Source organism: Schistosoma mansoni, chromosome 3, assembly GCF_000237925.1.
Source record: "Schistosoma mansoni strain Puerto Rico chromosome 3, complete genome".
In the NCBI taxonomy this organism is placed as follows: domain Eukaryota; kingdom Metazoa; phylum Platyhelminthes; class Trematoda; order Strigeidida; family Schistosomatidae; genus Schistosoma; species Schistosoma mansoni.
Genome location: NC_031497.1, coordinates 27,730,389 through 27,754,485, shown reverse-complemented (window position 1 = coordinate 27,754,485; position 24,097 = coordinate 27,730,389). Strand labels below are relative to the sequence as shown.

Genomic DNA, 24,097 nt, shown 5'->3' with positions numbered 1-24,097 from the left:
GTGGCATTGATCAATCAATTGTAGATAAATAGGATACACCAACCAAATGTAATTACATACAATCCTTTTATTTAGAATGGAACCCTTGTAGTGCTTGATTAAAGATGACCAAAAACATAAATATTCTACAATAGAGTTAAATTCTGTTACCATGTAAGCGAAATTCAATCTAGAAATTTAATAACTTAAAATATTCTGCTAAAATTTGTTCGTAGAAAAAAATTCTTGTTTAAAACTGTATTTTAACAAACAATGACAATCTGTATCGCAGGTAAGTACTTAAAGTCGTTATTCTGAGTAATTAACTGATAGAATCCCAACGTTATAAATTTTCACAGTTGAAAATGCTAGTCGGTCCAAAGTAGACCAACATTGAAAAAACTGGAAGCACTGGACGGCCGTTTCGTCCCTCTCAGCAAGACACACCCACGACCCTGCAGACGGAAAGCGAACCACCGACCTTGTCTCACAGGCGAACGCTTAAATTCTAGACCACTGAGCCGGCATCCAACGGTATTAATATCTAACTTCAATCAATTATCGTTCTTGCACAAGCCTTCATCCACTGTCTGAAGTGGATAACTTTCTCACGACTGACACGGATTAGACTCCAATGGTCACGGTTTCTCATTAGAATTCTAAGAGTTACATCTAGAAGTTAGTTACTAGTGAGTACACGGTTATTATCAGTATGGGGATTTATGGTTTCAAGGTACTTCAAGTTCTTCAGTGGTGTTCTAGTTTTGATCGACTCGTAATTTAAACTGTGAAAACACTAGAATTTCTGAGAACCCCGATATTTACATATTTTCATTTATTTAATTCATATTAAATCTGGCACAAGTGGACTAAAATAGTCCCTGGGTGTCCAACAAAAGCACATGGATTTCTTAGGGACCAACTTCCTATAAATTTGACCTAGGCGTCTAATCCACGGGGCAGTGGAGAGATATAGTATGGCAGCCTGCTTGAATATATGTGCTACCTGTTCCTGTCATCTAGATATCGCGACAACATATCTAACTCTGTTTCTTTTAATACATCATTATGACTATTAATCGCATAACCTATTGAGGTGCGTTTGTGAAAAGTGTACAACCTTTCATTGTACAAGTTAGAAAGGAGCTCAATTAGAGATATCGTGGTTGCTAGCAATATGCAGCGAAAACAATGTACATTATTTAGATGTCGATTGACTGGACTGCTAACTTCTAACTGGCGATCACTCATTATTTGTCGTTAGGATAGACGAAGTAGTAAGAAACAGAAACTTGTTGAAATACTTTGTGCTGAGAATTCTATATTGTACCCAGACTATAATATTGAATAAAGCTGATAATAATAATTATTATTATATACGAAGATCCAGTCCCATGATGGACAGTGACAAAAACAGGTTCGTACTCCATTCGTTTATATAGGATCCTGTAGCCCATATGTGTACCATTGGCTCGGAATCAGAGTTTTCAAGTATTCCTAGGTGAATTTTTAATACCCATCAACCTAGCTAAGCGTTGAACGCTAACGTTTTTTTCCTCTTCAGAAATAACACCCTGGTCATGTGACGGATGTCAATAGGACTTCTCTGAAAAAGATTATAAATGAGGGCATTTACAAAAAGGAACTAAACTTTCTCGACTCTTAGCTATACCATGACATTTGAAGATCCATTTAAGTAGATTCATCAAAGATAACTTAATTACTTTTATTATACAATTACAAGTAATCCTAATCATATTAATGAACGAACAGATATACTACTGATAAATTACACTGTAAAGCTGTTATATTTTATCTGTGCAATTTGACAATGAAAATGAATGAAGCGATAGAATAAATATAAACATATATATATAATACATTAATTGTGTTCTAATCGTGTGAGTGTGTGTGTGAGTGTGTCTATGTGTCTGTGTGTGTCTATGTGTATGTGAATTATCTTAATTATAAATAATGAAGTGCACCTTAGAAACACACTTTTTTTACCTTTAACAATAATCATGACAGTTGTTACCTAATCAACTGTTTCTTTTTTTTTCTTTTTTTTTACTATTTTAAATATATAAAAAGAATGTGAATTGTCTTTATCATCAATAGATGATCAGGGGGTGAATAAAATAATCAAATAAGAAGAAGTGGATTTAATTGAAAGAGGCGGGGGGGGGGCTTAGTGATAATGAAACGTTTGCTAGATAGGTATACTTCTTTTATTAGTGGAAAATCTAACAACAACAACAACAAAATTTTAATGTCACCCTCTTTATTATAAACTGATCATATGTACATAGATAGATAGATAGATAGATAGATGTTTATTTAAGTAAACAGAATATTGTAGACAATTGAAATCTATGAAAGAGAAGAATATAATTGAAAATTAAGAATAAGACAATTTTTTTGGGGGGTGGGTTGTTGAAAAATAAACATGATAGACATAGTCAAAATCAGAAAAAATTTACAAGAGTATTATATCTTGAAGAGAATTATGAGTGGTAACTTTTGAAGACTATTTATGGACCAATATGATATGTATAGTTCCTATTGTATAATTGTTAATTAACTCAACTATTCATATTTATGTTCCTCTTATTATAAGCCTTGTTTTGACCTATGAACTATTACTATACGATTTACCGTTCTTGAGTTATACCCAGTCTTTTGATTACTGCCTCCCACATTCACACCCACTTTGGGTTGAGTCTTGTACAAATGTTATTTTCTATTTTATGGTACGATGTGGTTTGTTTGTTTGACATATAAACCCAGTATGTTTGAAATAAATGATTCATATCGAAAAGGCTGTTATTGGTGTTTTGGACTAACTGGCTAGGCTAGGCAGAAAGCAGGACTGACAAGTATTCTAGACTACTCGTACGGTTTTCGTGTGTCACTAATCCGATCGATAAATCACTGCTCTCTAACTGGCGATATCGTCACGTCATATATAAACAGGGCACTCAGGCCACAAAAAGGAATATAATACATGATACCTTGTAATGTTCTATACTTTAAATACTACTTAGATTTATATAATAAGATCTTAGATATTAACCATACTAAACGTCTGATGTATTAAATGTAAACTTAATCTACAGATATAGATCTAATGTGTTCCTGTTAAAATCTAGATTTTGAAATAATCATTTAATTTAAACTGTATCTACCCAGATCCTTTTATTAAAAATATTGAATTGATATCAATGATTAACCAATTGAAAAGTTAGTTAATTCCATTTTATGTCCACCAAATGTCTAGATTTCAAGTGAAGTACAGTAGTTATTAGAGTAAACTAATGATGTAATTTAATTTCACAGAAAAAAACAGGCGTTAAATGTTTCTTAAATTTTAATAGTTGAGATCATGAGTAAATTGAAGCTGAACCGCCACCATGGAAAACGTGGAAACACTGGAAGGCCATTTCATCCTATTGTGGGACTCCTCAGTGGAAACGCGCATCCACGATCCCTCCTCGAGAGATTCCGACCCACTACCTATCGGTCTCACGAGCGAATGATTAACCTCTAGACCACTGAGACGGCCGGCGTCCAACGGTGTTAATGTATAATTTCAACCAATCCACGAAATTGAGGGACACATCCACCATTGTCTTCAGTGAGTTGTTATCTCACAACAAACTTGGTTGAACTCCACTGGTCACTGCTTCTCACTAGAACTCCAGGAAATACCTCTTGAAGTCAGTCACTAGTGAGCATATGTTCATTAATATCAGAAGGGGATTTATGGATATTATATTAATTTCAATAGTTGAAATCATGAGTCAATTGAAACTAGACCATCATCATGGAAAACCTGGAAGCACTGGACAACTGTTTCGTCCCAAAATGGGACTCCTCAGTGACATTACGCATCCACGATCCTACCTCGCGAGATTCCAACCCACGACCTATCGGTCTCCCGTGCGAATGTTTAATGTCAAGACCAGTGAGCCGGCATCCAACGGTGTTAATGTCTAACTTCAACTAACCCATGAAATTGAGCGACACATCCACCATTGTCTTCAGTGAATTACTATCTCACAAAGGTTAGTTAATTTCATTTTATGTTCACCAAATGTCTAGATTTCAACTTAAACACAACAGTTGTCAACGTACACTAATGATGCGATTTAATCTCACAGAAAAAGAAGGCGTTATATGTATTTTAAATTGTTTTCCAGGGGAAAAACAAGTTTGATTAATTCATCACATCTTTGTAGTTTAATAAACTGAAAAAACCACTGATTGCATAATTTTAAAAACTCTATATAAAGTGTATACATTGGGCCTACTGTACGGAGCTGAAACGTTGAAAACTACTACAACCATCATCAAAAAGGTACGAGTATTTATAAATAGATGTCTACGCAAGATAGTCAATATCTGTTGGTCAGATACCATCAGCAACAGCCTTCTATGGGAGAAAACAAACCAGCTTCCAGCTGACGAGGAAATTAGGAAAAGACGTTGGAAGTGGATAGGACATGCATTAAGGAAATCACCAAACTAAATCACGAGGCAAGCCCTAACTTGGAGTCCGGAAGGGAAGCAGAAAAGCGGAAGGCTAAAGAACAAATAGCGCTGGGAAATAGAAGCAGATATGAAAGGGATGAATAACAACTAGAAAAAACTGGAAGGGAATGCACAGGACAGGGTTGGATGGAGAATGCTAGTGGGCTGACTATGCTCCTTCACGAGGGGGTAACAAGCGTAAGAAAGTAATTTAACAAGGTAACTAATATAATGCTTTATAATCTGAAAATAATAAATATGAAACTCTCTTGCAATAGATTAATTGAGCGTACTATCTATATTAGATCTTCTCTATTGTACTAGTTACGCTATTTCTAAATCACTTCAATGATAATCATCACTTTTTCTCCTAATGCTTAATAATAGTACTTACAAGACATTGCTTGAATTTCTTGATAGATAAGTTGAAATCTCATAATTCACTTAAGCCAAAAATAATTTTAATGGTTGATATCATGATTCAATCGAAGCTAGACCATCATTGGAAATCTGGAATCACTGGACGGCCATCTCGTCCTACTATGGGACTCCTGAACAGGGCGCATCCGCATTCCCGTCTCGCAGGAATCCAACTCATGACCTTCAGTCTGGCAGGTGAACGCTTAACCACTAGACCACTGAGCCAACATCCAACGGTATTAATTGTCTAACTTCAATCAACCCTTATTCTTGTGTAACCCTTCACCCATTGTCTGAAGTGGATAACTGTCTCCACCCGGCACGGACAGTAGTCCATTAGTCATTGTAGAGGCATATTTGTCTATCACTACTGACGTACTACTCATATATTTCTGTATAATTTTCTATTTTATTAACTTTCTATCACTAGATACACATACATCAATAATCACGCACCCAAGTGTACACACAACCATGCATACACACACATACACCCATATACATATGCACAGATGTGTGATTAGACAATAAGCTTATTGTTAATTACCTTGACCTCATATAATCAAAAAATTGTACTGTATCACAAGATATTGATATTTATTGTACTAATAGAAAAAAAATTGATTAATTTCAATTACTCTTTATGAGATTGTGATAAATTTGTGTTTAGTTCCTAGATTCATATACATATATGTTACAAAGAAGAGTAACTTTCTACTTGACTGATACGTTGAGACCATGAATCAATTGAAGCTAGATCTCCATCATGGAAAACCCGGATGCACTGGACTACCATTTCGTCCTATTGTGGGACTGCTCAGTGGCAGTATGCATCCACGATCCCAACTCGCGAGATTCGAACCCAAGACCTATCGGTCTAGCTTCACAAAAACTCCTTTCTGATATTATACGTAATTGTCATCTTTGAAGAAAATTTCAACGAAGTAATGATGAATATTTGTAATATTTACTGATTAACTTAGTGAATTCATAATTTTATGAATATCTAAAAAGAAACTTATTCTGTTAACGGATCGATTTGTGGCTAAAGACTCTGTTACACTTGGTTTCCTTGGTGCTTGCTGACGAACTACCTATGAGAGAAAGTTTGTCTTTATATAGAAATCCACAGTGAAATTTCTGCGAGATGTTAGATATCTATCAATTGCACTTAGTACTTTAGTCAAATTAAAGCTTTGTTATAGCATTTAGTAGTTAATCACTATAAAGCTTATTACGGTCTAAATCATTAAGGAAGAGCTTAAATGTTTGTTCATCATAATTGTACGTGATTAGAAAAGATGAATGTAATATAAAATCGACTAATCACTGGGTCGATGCTCGTCATCAAAATGTAGTCTTGAGGTTACTAGTGTTCCCTTAAGTGGTTCGAAAGTAAGTCACCCAGCTTCATAGTCTAGGACGTTACCGCTGGGCTATTTAGTTAGTGGTTCACTTCCTACAAGATGGAAATATTTATAGTTGATTGATTACTAAGTAGTGACAGACATTATACTTGTTTGTTAATTGAATACTGACCAAATTCTACAGATCAGTTCCTTCAGAGTAGAAGATATACTATGTTAAGCATTGCCAACTAACATGAAACTTAAGTATATGGTTGTCTACCAATTACCACCAACCACCTGATATGCATTATATACATCAACTTTTCAATGTTTATAATGGTAAAGAAACGTAAGTAGAGAAGCAAACTATCATATCTTTAGTTATTACCACTGAGAAGTCAGACTGCTATCAATCGTTGTCTTAAAGTTAACGAGTCAATCACCCTGTATGAAAAAAAAACTTGGGATTCAAAATATTCATCAGAAGTTGAGAGGAAAGTACGGGGATAATGAATATAAGATGTAATTACTCAGCTTTTAAGAAAATTAAATGTTTAACACTGAATAATAAGTAACACTAATAAGTGACTGAAAACAAAACTACTGCTTACTTTGAAGCTTCGAAATAACAAGTACAATTCTCTTGGTTTGGCATCCAAAGGTAAACCACTAACGAATAATGTACGAACTTGATGCTAACAAGAAGAAATTAGAAAATAAACAATTTTTGTTGAATAATTACTCAAGTATTCAATGTTAAGTACAATGTAAGCAATAAGTTCAATAGCTGACAGTTTAAAGATAGTAACTCACTGCCCTGGTATGGTCGAGGATGAGGAGAGTCAACCCTCCCTCTTTAAATGCTCTCACGTGACCACGCATATACAGCCACTACAAGGGAAATCCTACTCACTGACTTCCCACACTACGGGTGCTGTTTTCGAAATCGAGAAGAAGAAAAGCAAATGTATGGTGTTTTAACCGGGCCAGTGGATATGGAGGATCCATCTAGGGAAGTTGGAAAACCCTCAATCCAAACCAATGGTGCACATGGACTCCAAAATCCTAAGGAAATAAAAGACGTACGAACATATGATTGATCACCGGCTACCATAGGACTGCATCTCCTCATGTTGCTCCATTGTCATGTGGATTAGACCTTCAGATCAAAAGCTCGGGAAGTGGCCCCCTGAGAAAACTACTTGCTTCGGTTTGAGCAACTGGGCAGTATCCAACCTCTCGCGTAAATCTAATGATTCATGTGGAACATATCTATTTGATGCCTCCTTCTATCAATGTTTATGCGTTTAAATAAACAAATAGATAAATAAAACGTGGACAAGTCTATTAGAGAATTATTGACGAATGAATTTTAGATATGAACATGACAAGTGAATATATAAGTAACTGTCAATCAGTAAGTGTTAGGTTTCAAACTGTTAAGTTTAGATGTGAAATTCATTCAGTTGATATGGTGAGCAATAACTTAATCGATTGGAGTTGAATTGATTGTTTGATTTCTTCAATCGTCTGTGATATGGAACCACATCTTGAATTTAGTTATATCTGTTGTTTATAGATGCCTAATTGTGTAGTAGTAGTAGTGTAAATACGTGTCCATACAGTAAGATACGGATTATTTAAATACCGGTCAGTTCAATTTATATAAATCCGAATGTAAATAAATCATGTACAAAGTAGTTTATTGATGTATCAATTTTTGATAACAATCGATGGTTAGAGACCTTGAATGACATAGCTCAAAATCGTTTGCAATGGCGACGGTGCATCCACTCTTTGTGTTCTGCCAAATTCTAATCATCTGAATTCTTCATGTCTCTATCGTTTTTCTCTTTCCAAATTTATTTCACTGGATTATACTCCTTGAATAACATCTTCAAACCCTAATCTTTCACATTAATACTTATACTCTTACTACTTCTACCACTATGGGATTTGAATCAACAACTGAATCTCTGTGCTAATGTGGTATGGCAACTCGAAATGATATACGTACTTACGAAGTTCTACGTTGTAACTGACTAACTGAATGTATCAATTTTTGATTTAATTTGAAGGTCCAATAAATTCTTATCTAACGTCTTCATGCACTTCCTAGACTCTTTGATTTACAGTTACTAATACCAATTATCAAGTTAGTTAAGCATTCCACAAACATTAAAACAGTGAAGATGTTAATTCATTCCACTTCAGTACAATATATATTCAGTAAGGGAGAGGGTTAGTGGAGATTTTAGTAATTTTACAGTTGAAATCATGAGTCAATTGAAGTTAGACAACCATCATGGAAAACCGGGAACCACTGGAAGACCGTTTCGTCCAATTGTAGAACTATTCAGCAGTGCGCGTTCACGAAAACTCCTTCTGATAATAATCAACATATGCTCACTAATGACTGACTTCAAGAGGCATTTAATGGAGTTCTAGTGAGAGGCAATGACCAGTGGAGTTCAACCAAGTCTGTTGTGAGATAGTAACTTACTGAAGATAATGGTGAACGGTGGCTCAATTTCGTGGATTGGTTGAATTTAGACATTAACACCATTGAATACCGGCCGGCTCAGTGGTCTAAAGGTTAAGCACTCGCGCGCGAGACTGATAGGTTGTGAGTTGGAATCTCGCGAGATGGGATCGTGAATGCGCACTGATGAGGAGTCCAACAATAGGACGAAACGGTCTTCCAGTGCTTTCAGGTTTTCCATTGTGGCCTTGCTTCTGTTGGCTCATGATTTCAACAATATATTTTGTTTGCTCATAGTTTTTGAAGATTCGTAAATTGGCATATTAAGAACAACTCATCGAGCAGTTACAACTTAAACTTAAGATTTCCAAAAAAAGTTATTTATCAAAATATCATGTATGTAAATTCAATTCGAATTGAACTTGAAATCTCCATTATCGACTACTGATCACATAATCTGTTGACAACTGATTATTCAATATGATCTACAGTCATTTCACTCTTTATAATGTTCGTTTGTCAACTTTGTAAGTTATATGAGCAAACGGTTGCATAACGTTTTAAACAGTAAAGCATTATAACCTCTTATGCATAGATTTCTGATTCCGTCTTTAAAATACTGGAATATAACATTTAATATTGCACGTAGAGACACCATCTAAGATATGAATGATGATAAACCTATTTATTAGGTAAGGATTCGTATAATTGACTTTTAGTCATACTCCAAATGTGAAGACTTATGATACAAGCCACATTGCTCAAACCAAACAAGGTAGAGCGGGATTCCAAATCGTCAGTCAGTCAGTCAGTTACAACGTAGAACTTCGTAAGTACGTATATCATTTCGAGTTGCCATACCACATTAGCACAGAGATTCAGTTGTTGATTCAAATCCCATAGTGGTAGAAGTAGTAAGAGTATAAGTATTAATGTGAAAGATTAGGGTTTGAAGATGTTATTCAAGGAGTATAATCCAGTGAAATAAATTTGGAAAGAGAAAAACGATAGAGACATGAAGAATTCAGATGATTAGAATTTGGCAGAACACAAAGAGTGGATGCACCGTCGCCATTGCAAACGATTTTGAGCCATGTCATTCAAGGTCTCTAACCATCGATTGCTATCATCTCGCGAATCCCGACCGGGTAGTCTTCACCTACCAACACGGCTCAGTCCACTTGTCAGTGACTTCATGAATTTGTGCCACGTTTTGGTCTGGTCGCCCCTAGCTTTCTTCCAACCTACTCCTATGCCATAAAACATTGCACGTCGGGGCAGTCGGTGGTTGGGCATACGTAACACGTGTCCCAGCCATCTCAACTGATGAAGTTTCACTACTTCAACAATCGATTTACCATGCTTACCTATTACCCGTTTCCTAACAACTGCATTACTTACCCGGTGGTCCCAGGATATATGAGCAAATCGTACAACTAAATGACTGAAAATCGAACATCCTAACTACTGCTCTAATAGTGATAAACGGCATTTTGATGGACCAATTAAAAATAAGCAGTTTCATTAACCGTAATATAGAGACAATGCATGGAGTAAATTCAATAGTTTGATAATTTATCGTTTATTTTATCGCCTCATGTAGCCATGACGACCCATTGTGTAAGTAATTTGCATTTATCTATCATTTTACAATTGTAACTGTAATCACACAAAATTGTTGTAGACTACATTTGATTTTTGAATAATCAACTCAATTAATGACCTAGGTAACATGGTTTAATAATTAATTCACTAACCAGTTTTTTAAATCTATAGTTCATTAATTTCATATGTTTCGTTCCATGTCAATAATTGGATTAGCTAGTGAGTAGCAATGAAGTAACTCACTAATCATAAATTAATAATTTTATTAGTTGAGATAATGAGTCAATTTAAGCAAAACCACCATCATGGAAGCACTAGATGACTGTTTCGTCCTAACATGGGAATCCTCAGCGGCAGTGTGCACCCACGATCTCACCAAGCGAGATTCCAACTCACGACCTATCAGTCTCGCGCGTGAACGCTTAACCTATAGACCACTGCTCCGGCCTGTATTCAACGGTGTTAATGTCTGACTTCAATTAATCCATGAAATTGAGCGACAGCTCCACCATTATCTTCAGTGAGTTACTATGTCACAACAGACCCGGTTGAACTCCACTGGTCACTACCTCTCGCTAGAACTCCAGGAAATACCTCTTGAAGTCAGTCACTAGTGAGCATATGTTGATTATTATCAGGAGGTTTCGTGGATGCGCACTGCTGAAGAGTCCCACAATAGGATGAAACAGCCATCCAGTGCCTCCAAGTTTTCCATGGTGATCTAGCTTCAATTGACTAATGATTTCAACCGTAAAAGTACTAAAATCTCCACAAAAACCCCTTCTGACATTAATTAATACTTTAACCGATGCTTAGAGTGCAGTGGTGTTTTACTAGGTAAGGCTTTGATCTTTCAACAACTTGGTCGTCAGTAAGAAACCCTTCTTCCCTATGTATATCAGTTTAGGAAGCTGGATATTATCACTTATCTTCAAAGCTGAGTACACAAGGATGTAGCGGGTAGTTGACTTTGAACAAGCTATATAATGAGGCTTAACACTAGGCGTCGAACCATTTGAACTAGTTTTTAATTCACAAAGTAATTATTGCACATCCACTATGTAAATGAATTGAACTGATAAACTACAATGAATGTTTGATATTCTTAAAGAAAAAAATTAGCATTTTACATGGACAACGATAGAATAATTGTAAGCGTAAGGACAAATTGAATATCAACGAGCTCTGAGTGGTTTATGTATGTCATATACATATTCAAATGAGTTCTGAAAAGAAAAGCCATGGTTTGCATTGTTGCTTTGTTCTAGTGTAAACATGGTTACATCATGTACATCTATCAATACCTATTGTATTAATCATTAATGAAATGCACAAAATAAACAAGGTTAACAGTATGTATTACATAATCATGACATTAATTTATGCATTACTCATGAATATGTGTAACAACATTCAAGTTGATGTAAATGAATGAGAAAGTCTGGAACACACTAGGTATGAATAGATATACATAAAGTGTAATGTTGTATGTTTGTACATACAAGAGACACTTGAATTAGTTATTCATTTTACAATATAACGGAAAATCCTTTCACTTTAACTAAATAAAATTCACTTAAGCAAAGATGGATAGTGGCTAGTAGTGGAATACAGTTTGATGCGCGTTTCGTCCTATTTCGGACTCGTCAGATGGATGTACCTGCATCTCAGAGTTGATGTTCACTCTGGGACTAGAACCCAGTACCTTTCGCTTCAAACGCCATCACGTTATCCACTCGGCCATTGAGTCCTTATAGCCACTTGCTTGTGCGAATGGGATGAAGTTTACATTCATTTACACTACAGTAGTGTCATATACCATCAAGCTTAAAATATTTCATATATGTAACTATTTTGTTTTCATTTTTTTTTGCTCTATTACTATAGTTACACTCATATTCTCCATACAAAAGATGGGAAACAAAAGTGAACAATGTTGGTTGATTATTAAAGTAACCATAGATATAAAAGAATGGTTACCGTAGTTACAAGTATGAATTATAATATCATAGATAATCCATATAATTGTAATACCAAGTCCTTTTTTTCTTAATGGGACAAAGTAAATGAAATTCAGTAATTTTGAATTATAATGCAATATCCATAAAACGTTTAAATAGTTTGATTATTGATATATACTAAACCGGTCAGTCACCTACAACGTAGGACCAGACATATATATGCATCGGTTCAAGTTGCCATACCTCGTTAGCACAACAAGATGAACACCGGATTCATAGAAGTACTTAATTTACTGGTGGTAATATATAAAAGAAAGGTTGTATATAAGGATATAGCATAGGAAGGAAGAAAGTTGTGAAGCAATTTAAATCTCACAGTTTAAGGGAAGATAAAGAGTGTATACATCTACGCCATTGTGATAGATTCTGAGCCATGTCACTCAGAGTCTCCAACCCTTGGTTACGATAGTCACGCGGACCCCAACCAAGTAGTCTGCATTTGCCAACATGACTCAGACTAGAAGTTAGTGACTTCATTAAGCCACGACTCGAGCCCCCAAATGCCCTGATACGGCCGAGAGTGGGGAGAGTCCGCTCTCCCTCTCCAAACGCTCTCACATGGCCACGCGAATATATAGCCTCTGTCAGGGAAGTCCTACTCACTGCCTTCTCGTGGCATTACTGTTGTTTACGAAATTGCGAGGAAGAAAAGCGAATGTCCGGCGCTTTAACCGGTTCGGTAGACATGGAGGGTCCATCTAGGGGAGTTGGAAAACCCTCATTCCAAAATAATGGTGTACATGGGCTCCAGTATTCTGATGCAACAAATAGCGTATGAATCAATCGTTGGTTACCGGCTACCATGGGACTGCATCTCCTCACGATGCTCCACTGCCTTGCGGATCAGACCTTTAGGTCGAAGGCTCCGGGTGTGGCCTCCTAAGAAAACCACCTGCTTCAGTTTGGGCACCTGGGCAGTATCACAGACCTCACACAAATCAAATGAGATTTGTGAGGCGCATATTTATCTGGTGCTTTTTTGTACCAATATTTATGTGTTTAAATAAATAAATAAAATAAGTTAGTGACTTCAAGCACTGATGCCACGTTTTGGTTTGGCCGCCCCTAACTCTCTTCCAACCATCCACTACACTAGTCAGCATAGCGCGTCGTGGTAATCAGTGTTCAGACGTACGTAACACGTGGCCCAACCATCTCAGTCGATGAAGGTTCACGACCTTATCAACTGATTTAACATTATTCCCTAATACCCTGTGTCTAACCAGGTAGTCTGCATCTACCAACATGGCTCAGACTAGAAGTTAATGACTTTAAGCACAGATGCCACGTTTTGGTTTGGCCGCCCCTAACTCTTTTCCAACAATCCCCTACACTAGTAAACATCGCGCGTCGTGGTAATCTGTGTTCAGGTATACGTAACACATGGCCCAACCATCTCAGTCGATGAAGATTCATCACCTCATAAACTGATTTACCATCATTCCCTAATACCCTGTGTCTAACCTCACTATTACTTACCCGGTGATCCCAGCAGATGCGAGCAATATTTCGAGGACATCTGTCATCAAATACTAGTAACTTGCGAGTATCCTGTACCCTTAATGGCCATGTTTCACAGCCGTAAAGTAGAACAGAACGAACTGCTGCGCAGTATACTCGTCCCTTAATTGATAGACGGATATCTCGTCTTCGCCATAAGTTGGCAAAAGCCAAACGAGCCTTTTGGTTCCGTGCTGAGATTTGGTCAGACACCAACCCATTAGTGCTGATCAGACTTCCAAGATAAGTGAAATTGTCGACACGTTCGACTACTTCGCTCCCTATCCTGCGTTCAGGTGTTGACGCAGGCCAGTCCTGGAGTAACAATTTACATTTAGATGGGGAGAAACGCATCCCAAACATCCTGGCATTATTACTCAGTTCTAACAGAAGACTCTGCATTTTGCCAGCGTCTTCACCAAACAGGACTATGTCATCTGCGTATTCTAAGTAGCTTAGTGGACCCCCTGGTAGGAGATCAATTCTCGAAAACCAGCACTTAAGAGTTTATCGATAAGTAAACATTAGAATTGAGATAGATAAGATATGTAGTAGCTCGGGATGATTATTTTAGTAGACAAATTAGAATAATTTGTTTCTATCCAAATGTTTTATTGATGATGTTGTTTAGAAGGATGGTGAAAGCTTAATGATTAAACCACCAAGTCCAGGGAACATAACTCTATCAAAAAATATAACAGCTTCATGAGCAGTCATTTGAAATGCGCTTTATTAACAATCTGATGTGGAGTTCATTATCTACCACGTGATAATAGCTATATTCACAGATTTTATGACTCCGGTTCCCATGTCGTTGAATATTCAAGAACAAGTAAGAATAAAACTCTGCAAATACACACTATGTAACTAACACCACAAAATCTGACTTGTCTCAAACTGGTCATTTTCTTTGAAGCTTAGTAGAAAAATGAGGTTAACATAACATATATTTTCATTTTCCGCTCTCTTGAGATGTCATAATAAATGATTTAATGTTTGAATTAAGCTCCTCAACCGATCAATAGTAGAACACCATTGAAAATCAGGGGGCACTGAACGGCCGTTTCGTCTTAGCATGGGACTCCTGAGAAGTGTGCATTCACAAACCCGCGCGAGGCTCAAATCCAGGACCTTTGAGCTCTCACGGACGCTTAACCTCTGGACCACTAGGCTGAGATCCAGCAGTGTTAATGTCTCACTTCGATCAATCTACGATATTTCGTGGTCGTGGATGCGCATTCCTGAGGAGTCCCCATACTAAGACGAAATAGCCATCCACAGCTTGCAGGTTTTCAATGATGGTCTACCGTCGATCGATTCACGATCTCAATTAAAACTCAACAATTTCCTTAACATTATACAGATAATGATTAAATGTGTTTGAACACTTTAAAATCGTATGATTTAACGCTCATTTTATCGTCTGTAAATTTTGCGATAAATGATTTAAACTTTATCAATATAAGAGACAAGTTGATAAGACGGCAGAAACCATGTCATATACCAGAATTTTTCCATTATCGTTTTAATTTCTTACGAATCATAAAGTAAGTCTCAGAAAAGAATCCCGATAAACCAAAGTCAAAGGCAAACGAAGTGAATGTGTTGAAACACACTGACATAGTGAATCCTTGAATAAAATCGGAATACGTGTCGGTGAAGCGTATCGTCATCTTTTAACTGTTGTAAGAACGTCACTAATACTCCAACATTAATATATCAGATATTATTACATTGAAAAACCTATGAGTCTCATTTAGAGCATTTAAGAACCTAAACATGGATCGAATAGTTTGAACATAATGTCATTTTTACATGAGTAACAATTACGCCACCGGACAGATAGACAAAATATTATTATGTACCCTATTATAAATTAGTGCATCTGACTATGAGGCACACTTCAAATGTGGAGGCTAATGATATTCCTCGACTCGAAACTGCAGTTTGATGCCTGAAAGTAGAATGCCTTAACTACTGAGTTACAAAATACTAAATAAAGAAACATCCTGATGAAAGTATAGAAGAATATCCGGTATATCATACCACAATTAACTTCTATTTATGGAAAGTGAACATAGTCACTAAGTTCCAGCCAATTTGACTGATAGATTACGAATAACTAAAGATTATGATAGCTTTATTCAATATTCCATGTACATTACATAACATATGCTGCAAAATATTTTGATGATTTCCACTGAATTTATATTTAAATGAAGCATAATTATAAATTATTCTCTACAACAGGCGCTAACACATACAGTAGAGGGTTTAGTATACTATCGAATAAACGATTATAGGGTGGAACACATTTTTACCGACTAAAGTACCAATTCTAATCCACAAGGCACTGGGGCGACGTGAGGAGATGCAGTCCCATGGTAGTCGGTTACCAACAGTTGGTTCATATGCCATTCGTTCCCTCAGGATAATGGAGCTCATGTACACCATTGGTTTGTAATCACGGTTTTCCAACTTCCCTAGGTGAACTCATCGTGTCCACCGAACCGGTTAAAGCGCCGGACATTCGGCTTTCTTCCTCTCAATTTCGTAGACAACACTCGTTATGTGAGAAGTCAGTGGGTAGGACTTCCCTGACAGAGGCTGAATACGCATGGCCATGTGAGAGTATTTCGAGAGAGGGAGGGCCATCCCCACTCTCAGCCATGCCAAGACATTTGGGGGCTTGCATAATTAGCTACCAGTCAGATCATGTGGAAGGTAATAATACTATAGAATTAGGTAGGGCAAGGATTAAACCTACAGATTAGTAGCCGCAAGTTGAACGCCTTAACACCAAGCCAGCACTTAATAAAGATGTAACTCGAAGACTAATATTAAAGAATGAAGTTTGAAACAAAATTATATAGCCTGAGTTGGATTGGCATTGTAGCAAACTTAAGATTACGATAGTGATCGGCAAATACATAAAAATGATTTTGTGTAAAGTCAGGAAATATATGAAACAATTGCTTTTTAAAAAAAGACTGATGAAAAAAGGCGATGATTCTGGAGTAATTATACTATAGACTGGAGACAATCAGAATCCATATAACGACTTCCGTTTTGAGCGAAATTCGAAAATGGATGACTCCCATCTTAAAGCATATGTCAAGCCTTGTAGAAATGCAGCTATACACTGCTAAGAACGATTATAAGTCGTGAGGCAAATTCGGTTTGGCTATCACAGAATAAAAATGACTGTAGAACACATCAACATTTAAGTCAGTAATTTTCCGTTTCGGTTTTCTTTGTTTTCATGAAACACTTTATCAGTGGTTCACCCAAGAATAGACGAGTTCATGAAATAGGAATGGCAAAAATAAATATCCATTTTCAAGCATGGCATCTCTATATCATTGTCTTATAACTGGATCTCACTAATGCTTCAGCGAATTTGTAGGCGGTAAAACGATTTATAACTGTGAGAACGACCCAGGAATAAATCTTCAGTGTTAACGCATTCACATTCAGATAAGCAAGACTATTTACAGATACTGCTCAATTAATGAGAATGTACATACGATAATAAGGATTGAAAACTGGTAAACATCCTAAAACAACTATAATATTACATGTTTTATTAATTCTGTAACAAAATACTTTTGTTCTATACAAGTTCTCTTCCTATTGACTGAGACGTTCGACACTTTAGTATAGTTATACCGCGTGGAATACTATATATAAAAGTTTTTCAGCATCGGGCAAACTTCACCATTCGTGAATCACTTTCCATCAATCAGGTAAAGCTCAATCAACTACAGTTTGAAATGATTATGTTGTTGGCTATCACAAGTCAAAGTTAACACCTCTCTTTCATAGTTGAAATCATGAGTCAATTAAATTTAGATCACCATTGAAAACCTGGAAGCACTGGATGGCCGTTTCGTCCTATTATGGGACTACTCAGCAGCGTGCATCCACGATCCCGCACTCGCAAGATTCGAACCAAGAACCGACCAGTCTCGCGCCAGAGCACTTAACCGATAGACCACTGAGCCGTCCAGTGTTTACAGGTTTTTCATGGTGGTCTAGCTTCAGTTGACTCATGATTTCAACTATGAAAATACTAAAATCTCCACAAAACACCTTCTGACCTTTGTTTCAGACATTATTCACTTACAGGAAGGTGGAATATTTCAGAATAATAGAAATAGTTTCAGACTATCAACACTGACTAAATATTTATTCTATGAAAAACAAAAACAACTTGCATCCATCTTTCTTGACTGAGAAATTACTTAAGTCAACAACCCAATTGTTTATTTATATGTGTGATTTATTATTCTAGTAGCAAAACACCTAACATCACAACTTCATAAAGATTAGCTGTCATTAAAGAAATATCAGTTCAGTTTAAAGAGCCCCCATATGCCCTGATACTGCCGAGAGTGGGGAGGGCCCACCCTCTCGAAACGCTCTCATACGGCCACGCGTATATAGCCTCTGTCAGGGAAGTCCTACTCACTGACTTCTCGTGGCATTACTGTTGTTTACGAAATTGAGAGGGAGAAAAGTGAATGTCCGGTGCTTTAACCGGTTCAGTGGACACGATGAGTTCACCTAGGGGAGTTGGAAAACCCTGATTTCAAATCAATGGTGTACATGGGCTCCAGTACCTTGAGGGAACAAACGGTGTATGAACCAATTGTTGGTCATCGTCTACCATGGGACTGCATCTCCTCACGATGCTCCACTGCGTTGTGGATCAGACCTTTAGGTCGAAGACTCGAGGAGTGGCCCCCTAAGAAAACCACCTGCTTCAGTTTGGGCACGTGGGCAGTATCACAGACCTCACACAAATCAAATGATTTAAATAAAGTCTAAAGATACAAATCATAATGAAATATTTACCTCTGTTCCTTCACCATTATTAGTACCAACTGTATGAATAGAATCAATTGATTGCGATAAAATCATCATTGAATCTTCATTAAGATTAGCATTTAAACAATTATTATCCAATATAACAGAAGTATCATCATCTGGTATAGAATTTTCTGTATGATATGTATTAGAATGATGTGTATTAGGTGGAATAGGACATTGTGGAGTTTTAGGAGGAAGCATTGTATTTGTATTTGTCATAATTTGATTTGATTCATTTAAGTACATGACACAAAAATTCCATTCCAATATGATAATCCTTCGCCAAAAAAGAAAAGTGGTATTCAACTTTTACTCTTGAAAGTAAACGCCTACTGGGCTATGTCGTCACTGTAATAAACGTAGACAATTATGCATTAGTCTTAAACGGTTATAGAGTACAATTTTTTTTTGTAATTTTAACTTATTGTATTATTGGTGCAACGCCTTTTTTTTAAATTTTTTTTTAATATTTTGCATAAGGGTGATACTAATTTAAGACAGGTGTGTGTTTTTATTTTACATGTCTAGCTTCATTCTCTCCTATTGAATAGTAAATAATTAATTAAATTTAATTAACCAATCAAAATAGCCCAACACTCAATGTACATTGTGTGTCCTATTTATTACATAATATGAGAAATATTCAAAAGGATCCAGTTGCTAAGTGGGTAATTCGGTGGTATTTTAAGCGAATGGTACTGGGTTCGAGTCTCAGAGTGAAAATCAACTCTGAGATGCAAGTACATCCAACTGATGCGTCTCAAATAGGAGGAAACGAGCGTCAAAGTGGATTCCACTGCTAGACACTATCCAACTTTGCTTATAATGCTTGTGAATTAAGGCTATATCGAGGCACAGTATGCACATATGCCAATAAAAGACTGATTAATTACAGTCCTAAACATCAATGGGATGATTCAAGTAAAACAATACCAAGTGAATTTAATACTCAGAATGGTTTACCTGTTTACAAAGAGCATGTAAATTCAATCTTAGTGATGTAACAGGATTTTATTGTTGTTGTTTTCTTAACTTAGAAAAATAGTGTTCAATATTTCATCAACACTCTAATTCAAGCATTGTAACTATTTCGTCAATTACGAAAGTTAACAAATTACTGTTTTTAAGAAATGTATTTGTAATTTTAATAGTTGAGATCATGAGTCAATTGAAGCTAGACCACCATGGAAAACTTGTAAGCCCTGGACGCCCGTTTCGTCCTATTGTGAGACTGCTCAGTAGCAGTGTGCATCCACGATCCTTAATTCAGCATTATTTTTCTAGAATAAATGGAATCCAGGACGCTCGTTAAGTCCTATTTAGGAATCGCCAGTAGGGTGTACCTGGATCCCACAGTTGATGTTCACTCCCGGATTCCATCTATTTTAATTATTATCACTTTAGGTCACTGAATGAGATTCCACAACACAATGTCGCTGTAACAGAATGAATACTTTGGAAATCCCTCCATACTTTAGTTAATATTTGTCTCTAATATTCCATTTAGTTATTGTATGATCTCGGACGGTTGACAATAAGCTATGGTTTTACGGAACTGTAGGTTACAGGTTGAAGTGATTGGTTGTTGTTGCTCTTTGGCTGTCTGCTGAAAACACATTTGGCTTAACTTGAATACTGAAGACAGGTTTTCGATTTCATTTTTGTTGATTCTCAGGTACTTAATAGTTGTATTTACTAAGATAATAAACGGAGTTAAATGTATGAAATAATTATTATTCTTATCACATAGTATGTAATTTTATGGGAGGAAAACTTTTGACCGTCTAGTAACCAAGAGTCAATATCGAGGTAATTTTTATTTTAGGTGAAATCTGTTACTGCTATTTAATACCGTAAATATTCACACAAAGTATGGTTCCTTGATATAACAGTTGACTGTGAGTGACTCAAGGAAGCTTTGTAACCCTAAGAGGAAGAATAAAGTGGTTTCGCTCAATCAAATTGATCTTGATTTTGTTAAATCGATTACTAAGTTTATACTGAATATTTGAATTATGGTCGTTACAGTCCTTGATACGAATATGCTTGTCTGAGTTTCATCCAAATGTGATGACTTTGGTGCACAGAGTAGGCATCGACCATGGCCCACCATTGCAATGACCTTTCCTACTGCCAGTTTGACAATAACGCATGAAACAAAAAGGCTACTCACAGGATCTAACTTCTATAATATACATCGTTAAGCTAGCCTCGGTTATATCTACTTATTTACATGTACCTATAGTATCAAGTATGTTGTAAGAGAAGAAAGGATATTATCTAAGAGGATCTCAGAACAAATGACAAAGAACTTGGTGTTGAACAAATTAAACCTACACAACAATATCATGTGAATATATATGATGGAGATAGGTTATTTAGTAAATTCTCGTACTTCCTTTTGGGTGGTTAGTGGATAGAGTAACGCCCAAATTCTATTTTAAGTATAAGCAACTGCCACTTGTCATCTAAACCTCACTTTATGTGTACAAATTAGATGTTTTGGACGTCATTCACATATTTTTTACAACGACTAGTCATTTAATTTACTTTTGAAATCAGACGGCGGTTCAGCAACATGTATGAGGGAGGTTGTCACTTTCCAGTTACCCATATTGCGGGGGGATATTTCTATATTAGGTAACTAAAAAAGAAACCGGGTTTGTAGCTGTCTTAGTGGCCTGAGTGAGTAACTGAAGTAGTGAAGAGACAACTACTTGAGACCGGTAACCTTTTGAGAGTAGTTCTGGATCTGTTAATCTTTTTTTTTGTTTCTTGCTGCCGGAGAAGGAAATACGTGGGGTTAGATGACGTGTTCCACTTGTAGGACCAACCTCTTCTAGCTCCCTTCTTTCGTTATGGAAAGGCTTCATCTTGGAAGTAAAAAATATTATTTATATACTTCTGTCAAAACCCTTTTTATTAGTTTTAAGAGTTTTAATTAATTTATTCAATAAGTAATAATGTTACAAAGCCTTTAATTGACAAATCACAAGTGCACCTGGTCAGTCGTGTTAACATCTGTGAAGCTGGGTGACAAGAGGCCGAATCCATAAGGGAGTATCACCTCCCTCAAAATTACAGATACACCCTGCTGACGTGTGCCAAGTAGAATAAAACCTATGTCAAGTAGGGTTTCCTGTCGACTAACTCCAACCAACACCTTACATTTCACTGTTGACTACTCCCAGTTCAGTACATTCAAATTCATTTATGAAGCAAACATTTGAAATGATATGTAATGTTATACAGTTCCATGTCATGGTGTTCAGTACTGTGAATCAGTAGTTGGTACATGAATAGATCTTCATTTACAATTTCGCAACCTTTTATTTGCTTCAAACCACATCAGTCTTCTTCTGTTGAACAGGTAACTAATCTCAGTTTTTCCACAGTCATAAAATATAGCCATACTATTATCAATATCAGTATTTTATTATATTATGATGCATTTTTCCAATTCATGTTGCCTTAGCAACTTTTATTGTCATTTGACTGATCGTTCATTTTTTTAATTTAGTAATTTAACTGTATTTAGAGAATATTCTTGTTGCTAAATATTAAAATTGTTCTTTTTTAAACTTTGACTTCTTGAGTATCAAGAGTTTTTCACTAACCACTTGACCTCTCTCTGATTTCCATTGGGTTAGGGATTATTTTTGAAGTATTATGTATCGGTTTGAATAATTTTTTTCTGGCTAGCGTTTTTTAGCGAGTTAGTTTTCTAAGGGATGGGGTCGCTAACTCCATGCTCAACCCTCCTCATTTATCCGGGATGGGGACCGGTAGTAGCCCCCGGAGGGGCTACAGGTGGAGTTGCTGATAGTATCCGTTGGTCAGATACTATCAGCAACAATCTATTGTGGGGGAGAACAAACCAGATTTCAGCAGAGGAAGAAATCAGGAAGAATCGCTAGAAGTGGATAGGACATACATTGAGGAGAGCACCCAACTACGTCACAAGACAAGTCCTCATCACTTGGAATCCTGAAGGTCAAAGAAGAAGAGGAAGATCTAAGAACACATTACGCTGTGAAATGGAGACAAACATGAGAAGAATGAACAAAAGTTGAAGAACTGGAGAAGAAAGCCCAGGACATAATGTGTTGGATAATGCTGGTGGGTGGCTAATGTATCGGTCATTTGATTTATCTGGCTAAAATATATTAAAAGAATATTATAAGCGTCCATTGTTACAGATTAACACGGGAAACCTCAAAAAGTAACAAATATGAAACTACTAATTACTTACACCTGTTACTCCCATTGGAACAAAGGCGGCCGACCAGCATTCTCCAACCCATTCTGTCCTGGGATGAAATTATTACACTCATAAAAGAACTTTTTTTTTCTAGGTTGTTTGAAAATGTACGCCAATTATCTTCGAGCAGTATCATGGATGCACACTATCACTGATGAGTCTCATACTAGGACGTAATGACCGTCCAATATTTCCAGACTTTCTATAGTGGTCTAGCTATAATTGATTCCTAAATTCAATTATTAGAAAGAAATGATCAATTCTTAACAAGTTACATACGGGCAAATGTAAACTTTGGATTAATATTTGCCTATATTCAGTTTTTTCTTTTCTCTTTTCCCTATTAGATTTAACATAAGTATTAGTAATATTATATTTATTCCATTGTTTGTTTGTTTGTTTTTATTCTCCCTACACCCTATGGGTGTGGTCATAAATAACAATGGGAACTAAATAAACAATTGAATGACTCAGTTGTATTGATTTTTGTTTCCCCCCCCCTTCTAAAACTTTAAAACTGTTTATTTAAGGGGGTCTGCCTAATTTTATTGAACCAGGTAAGAAGAATATTTAAGTTATGATTTATTACTATGTTACATGAATAAGTTTAAACAAAAACAGCATTGCCATAGTTGAAATCATGAGTCAATTGAAGCTATGGAAAACCTGGAAGCACTGGACGACCGTTTCGTCCTATTATGAGACTCCTCAGCAGTGCGCATCCACGATCCCGCACTCTCGGGATTGTATTAATTAATGTAATACAGTTTTGATTACGTTTAATTACAATGGTTTAATTACAATGAGTGTACTCACTTGGTATTGTTTGTTTGAATCTTCTCATTGATATTTAGGACTGTAATTGATCAGTCTGTTATTGACCATATGTGCATACTGTGCGTATTGCCTCGATATAGCCTTAATTCACAAGCATTATAAGCAAAGATGGATAGTGACTAACAGTGGAATACAGGACGAGCGTCTCGTCCAATTTGGGACTCGTCAGTTGTATGTACCTCCATCTCAGAGTTATCGACGCGTTCGACTACTACACTCCCTATCCTTAGTTCATGTGTTG

The 24,097-nt window shown here is 36.4% G+C and overlaps 1 protein-coding gene and 1 non-coding gene across 2 annotated transcripts in view; both read right to left on the bottom strand.

Moving 5' to 3' along the window:
* The window catches only part of Smp_181270.1 (hypothetical protein), a gene marked incomplete at its 3' end in the record, with an annotated part of 43,914 nt that extends 24,814 nt beyond the window's left edge, over positions 1-19,100 (bottom strand). Inside the window, exons 1-2 of the mRNA XM_018799846.1 lie at positions 18,744-19,100; positions 6,890-6,973 (exon numbers count right to left, since the gene is read on the bottom strand). Of these exons, the coding sequence (XP_018651594.1) occupies positions 6,890-6,973; positions 18,744-19,004 (345 nt within the window). The 5' untranslated portion in view covers positions 19,005-19,100. The remainder of the gene's footprint in view (positions 1-6,889; positions 6,974-18,743) is intronic.
* Smp_tRNA_01750_Gln_TTG.1.1 lies at positions 12,045-12,111 on the bottom strand. Its single transcript has one exon. It is a non-coding gene (tRNA).
* Positions 19,101-24,097: the final 4,997 nt, after the last annotated feature.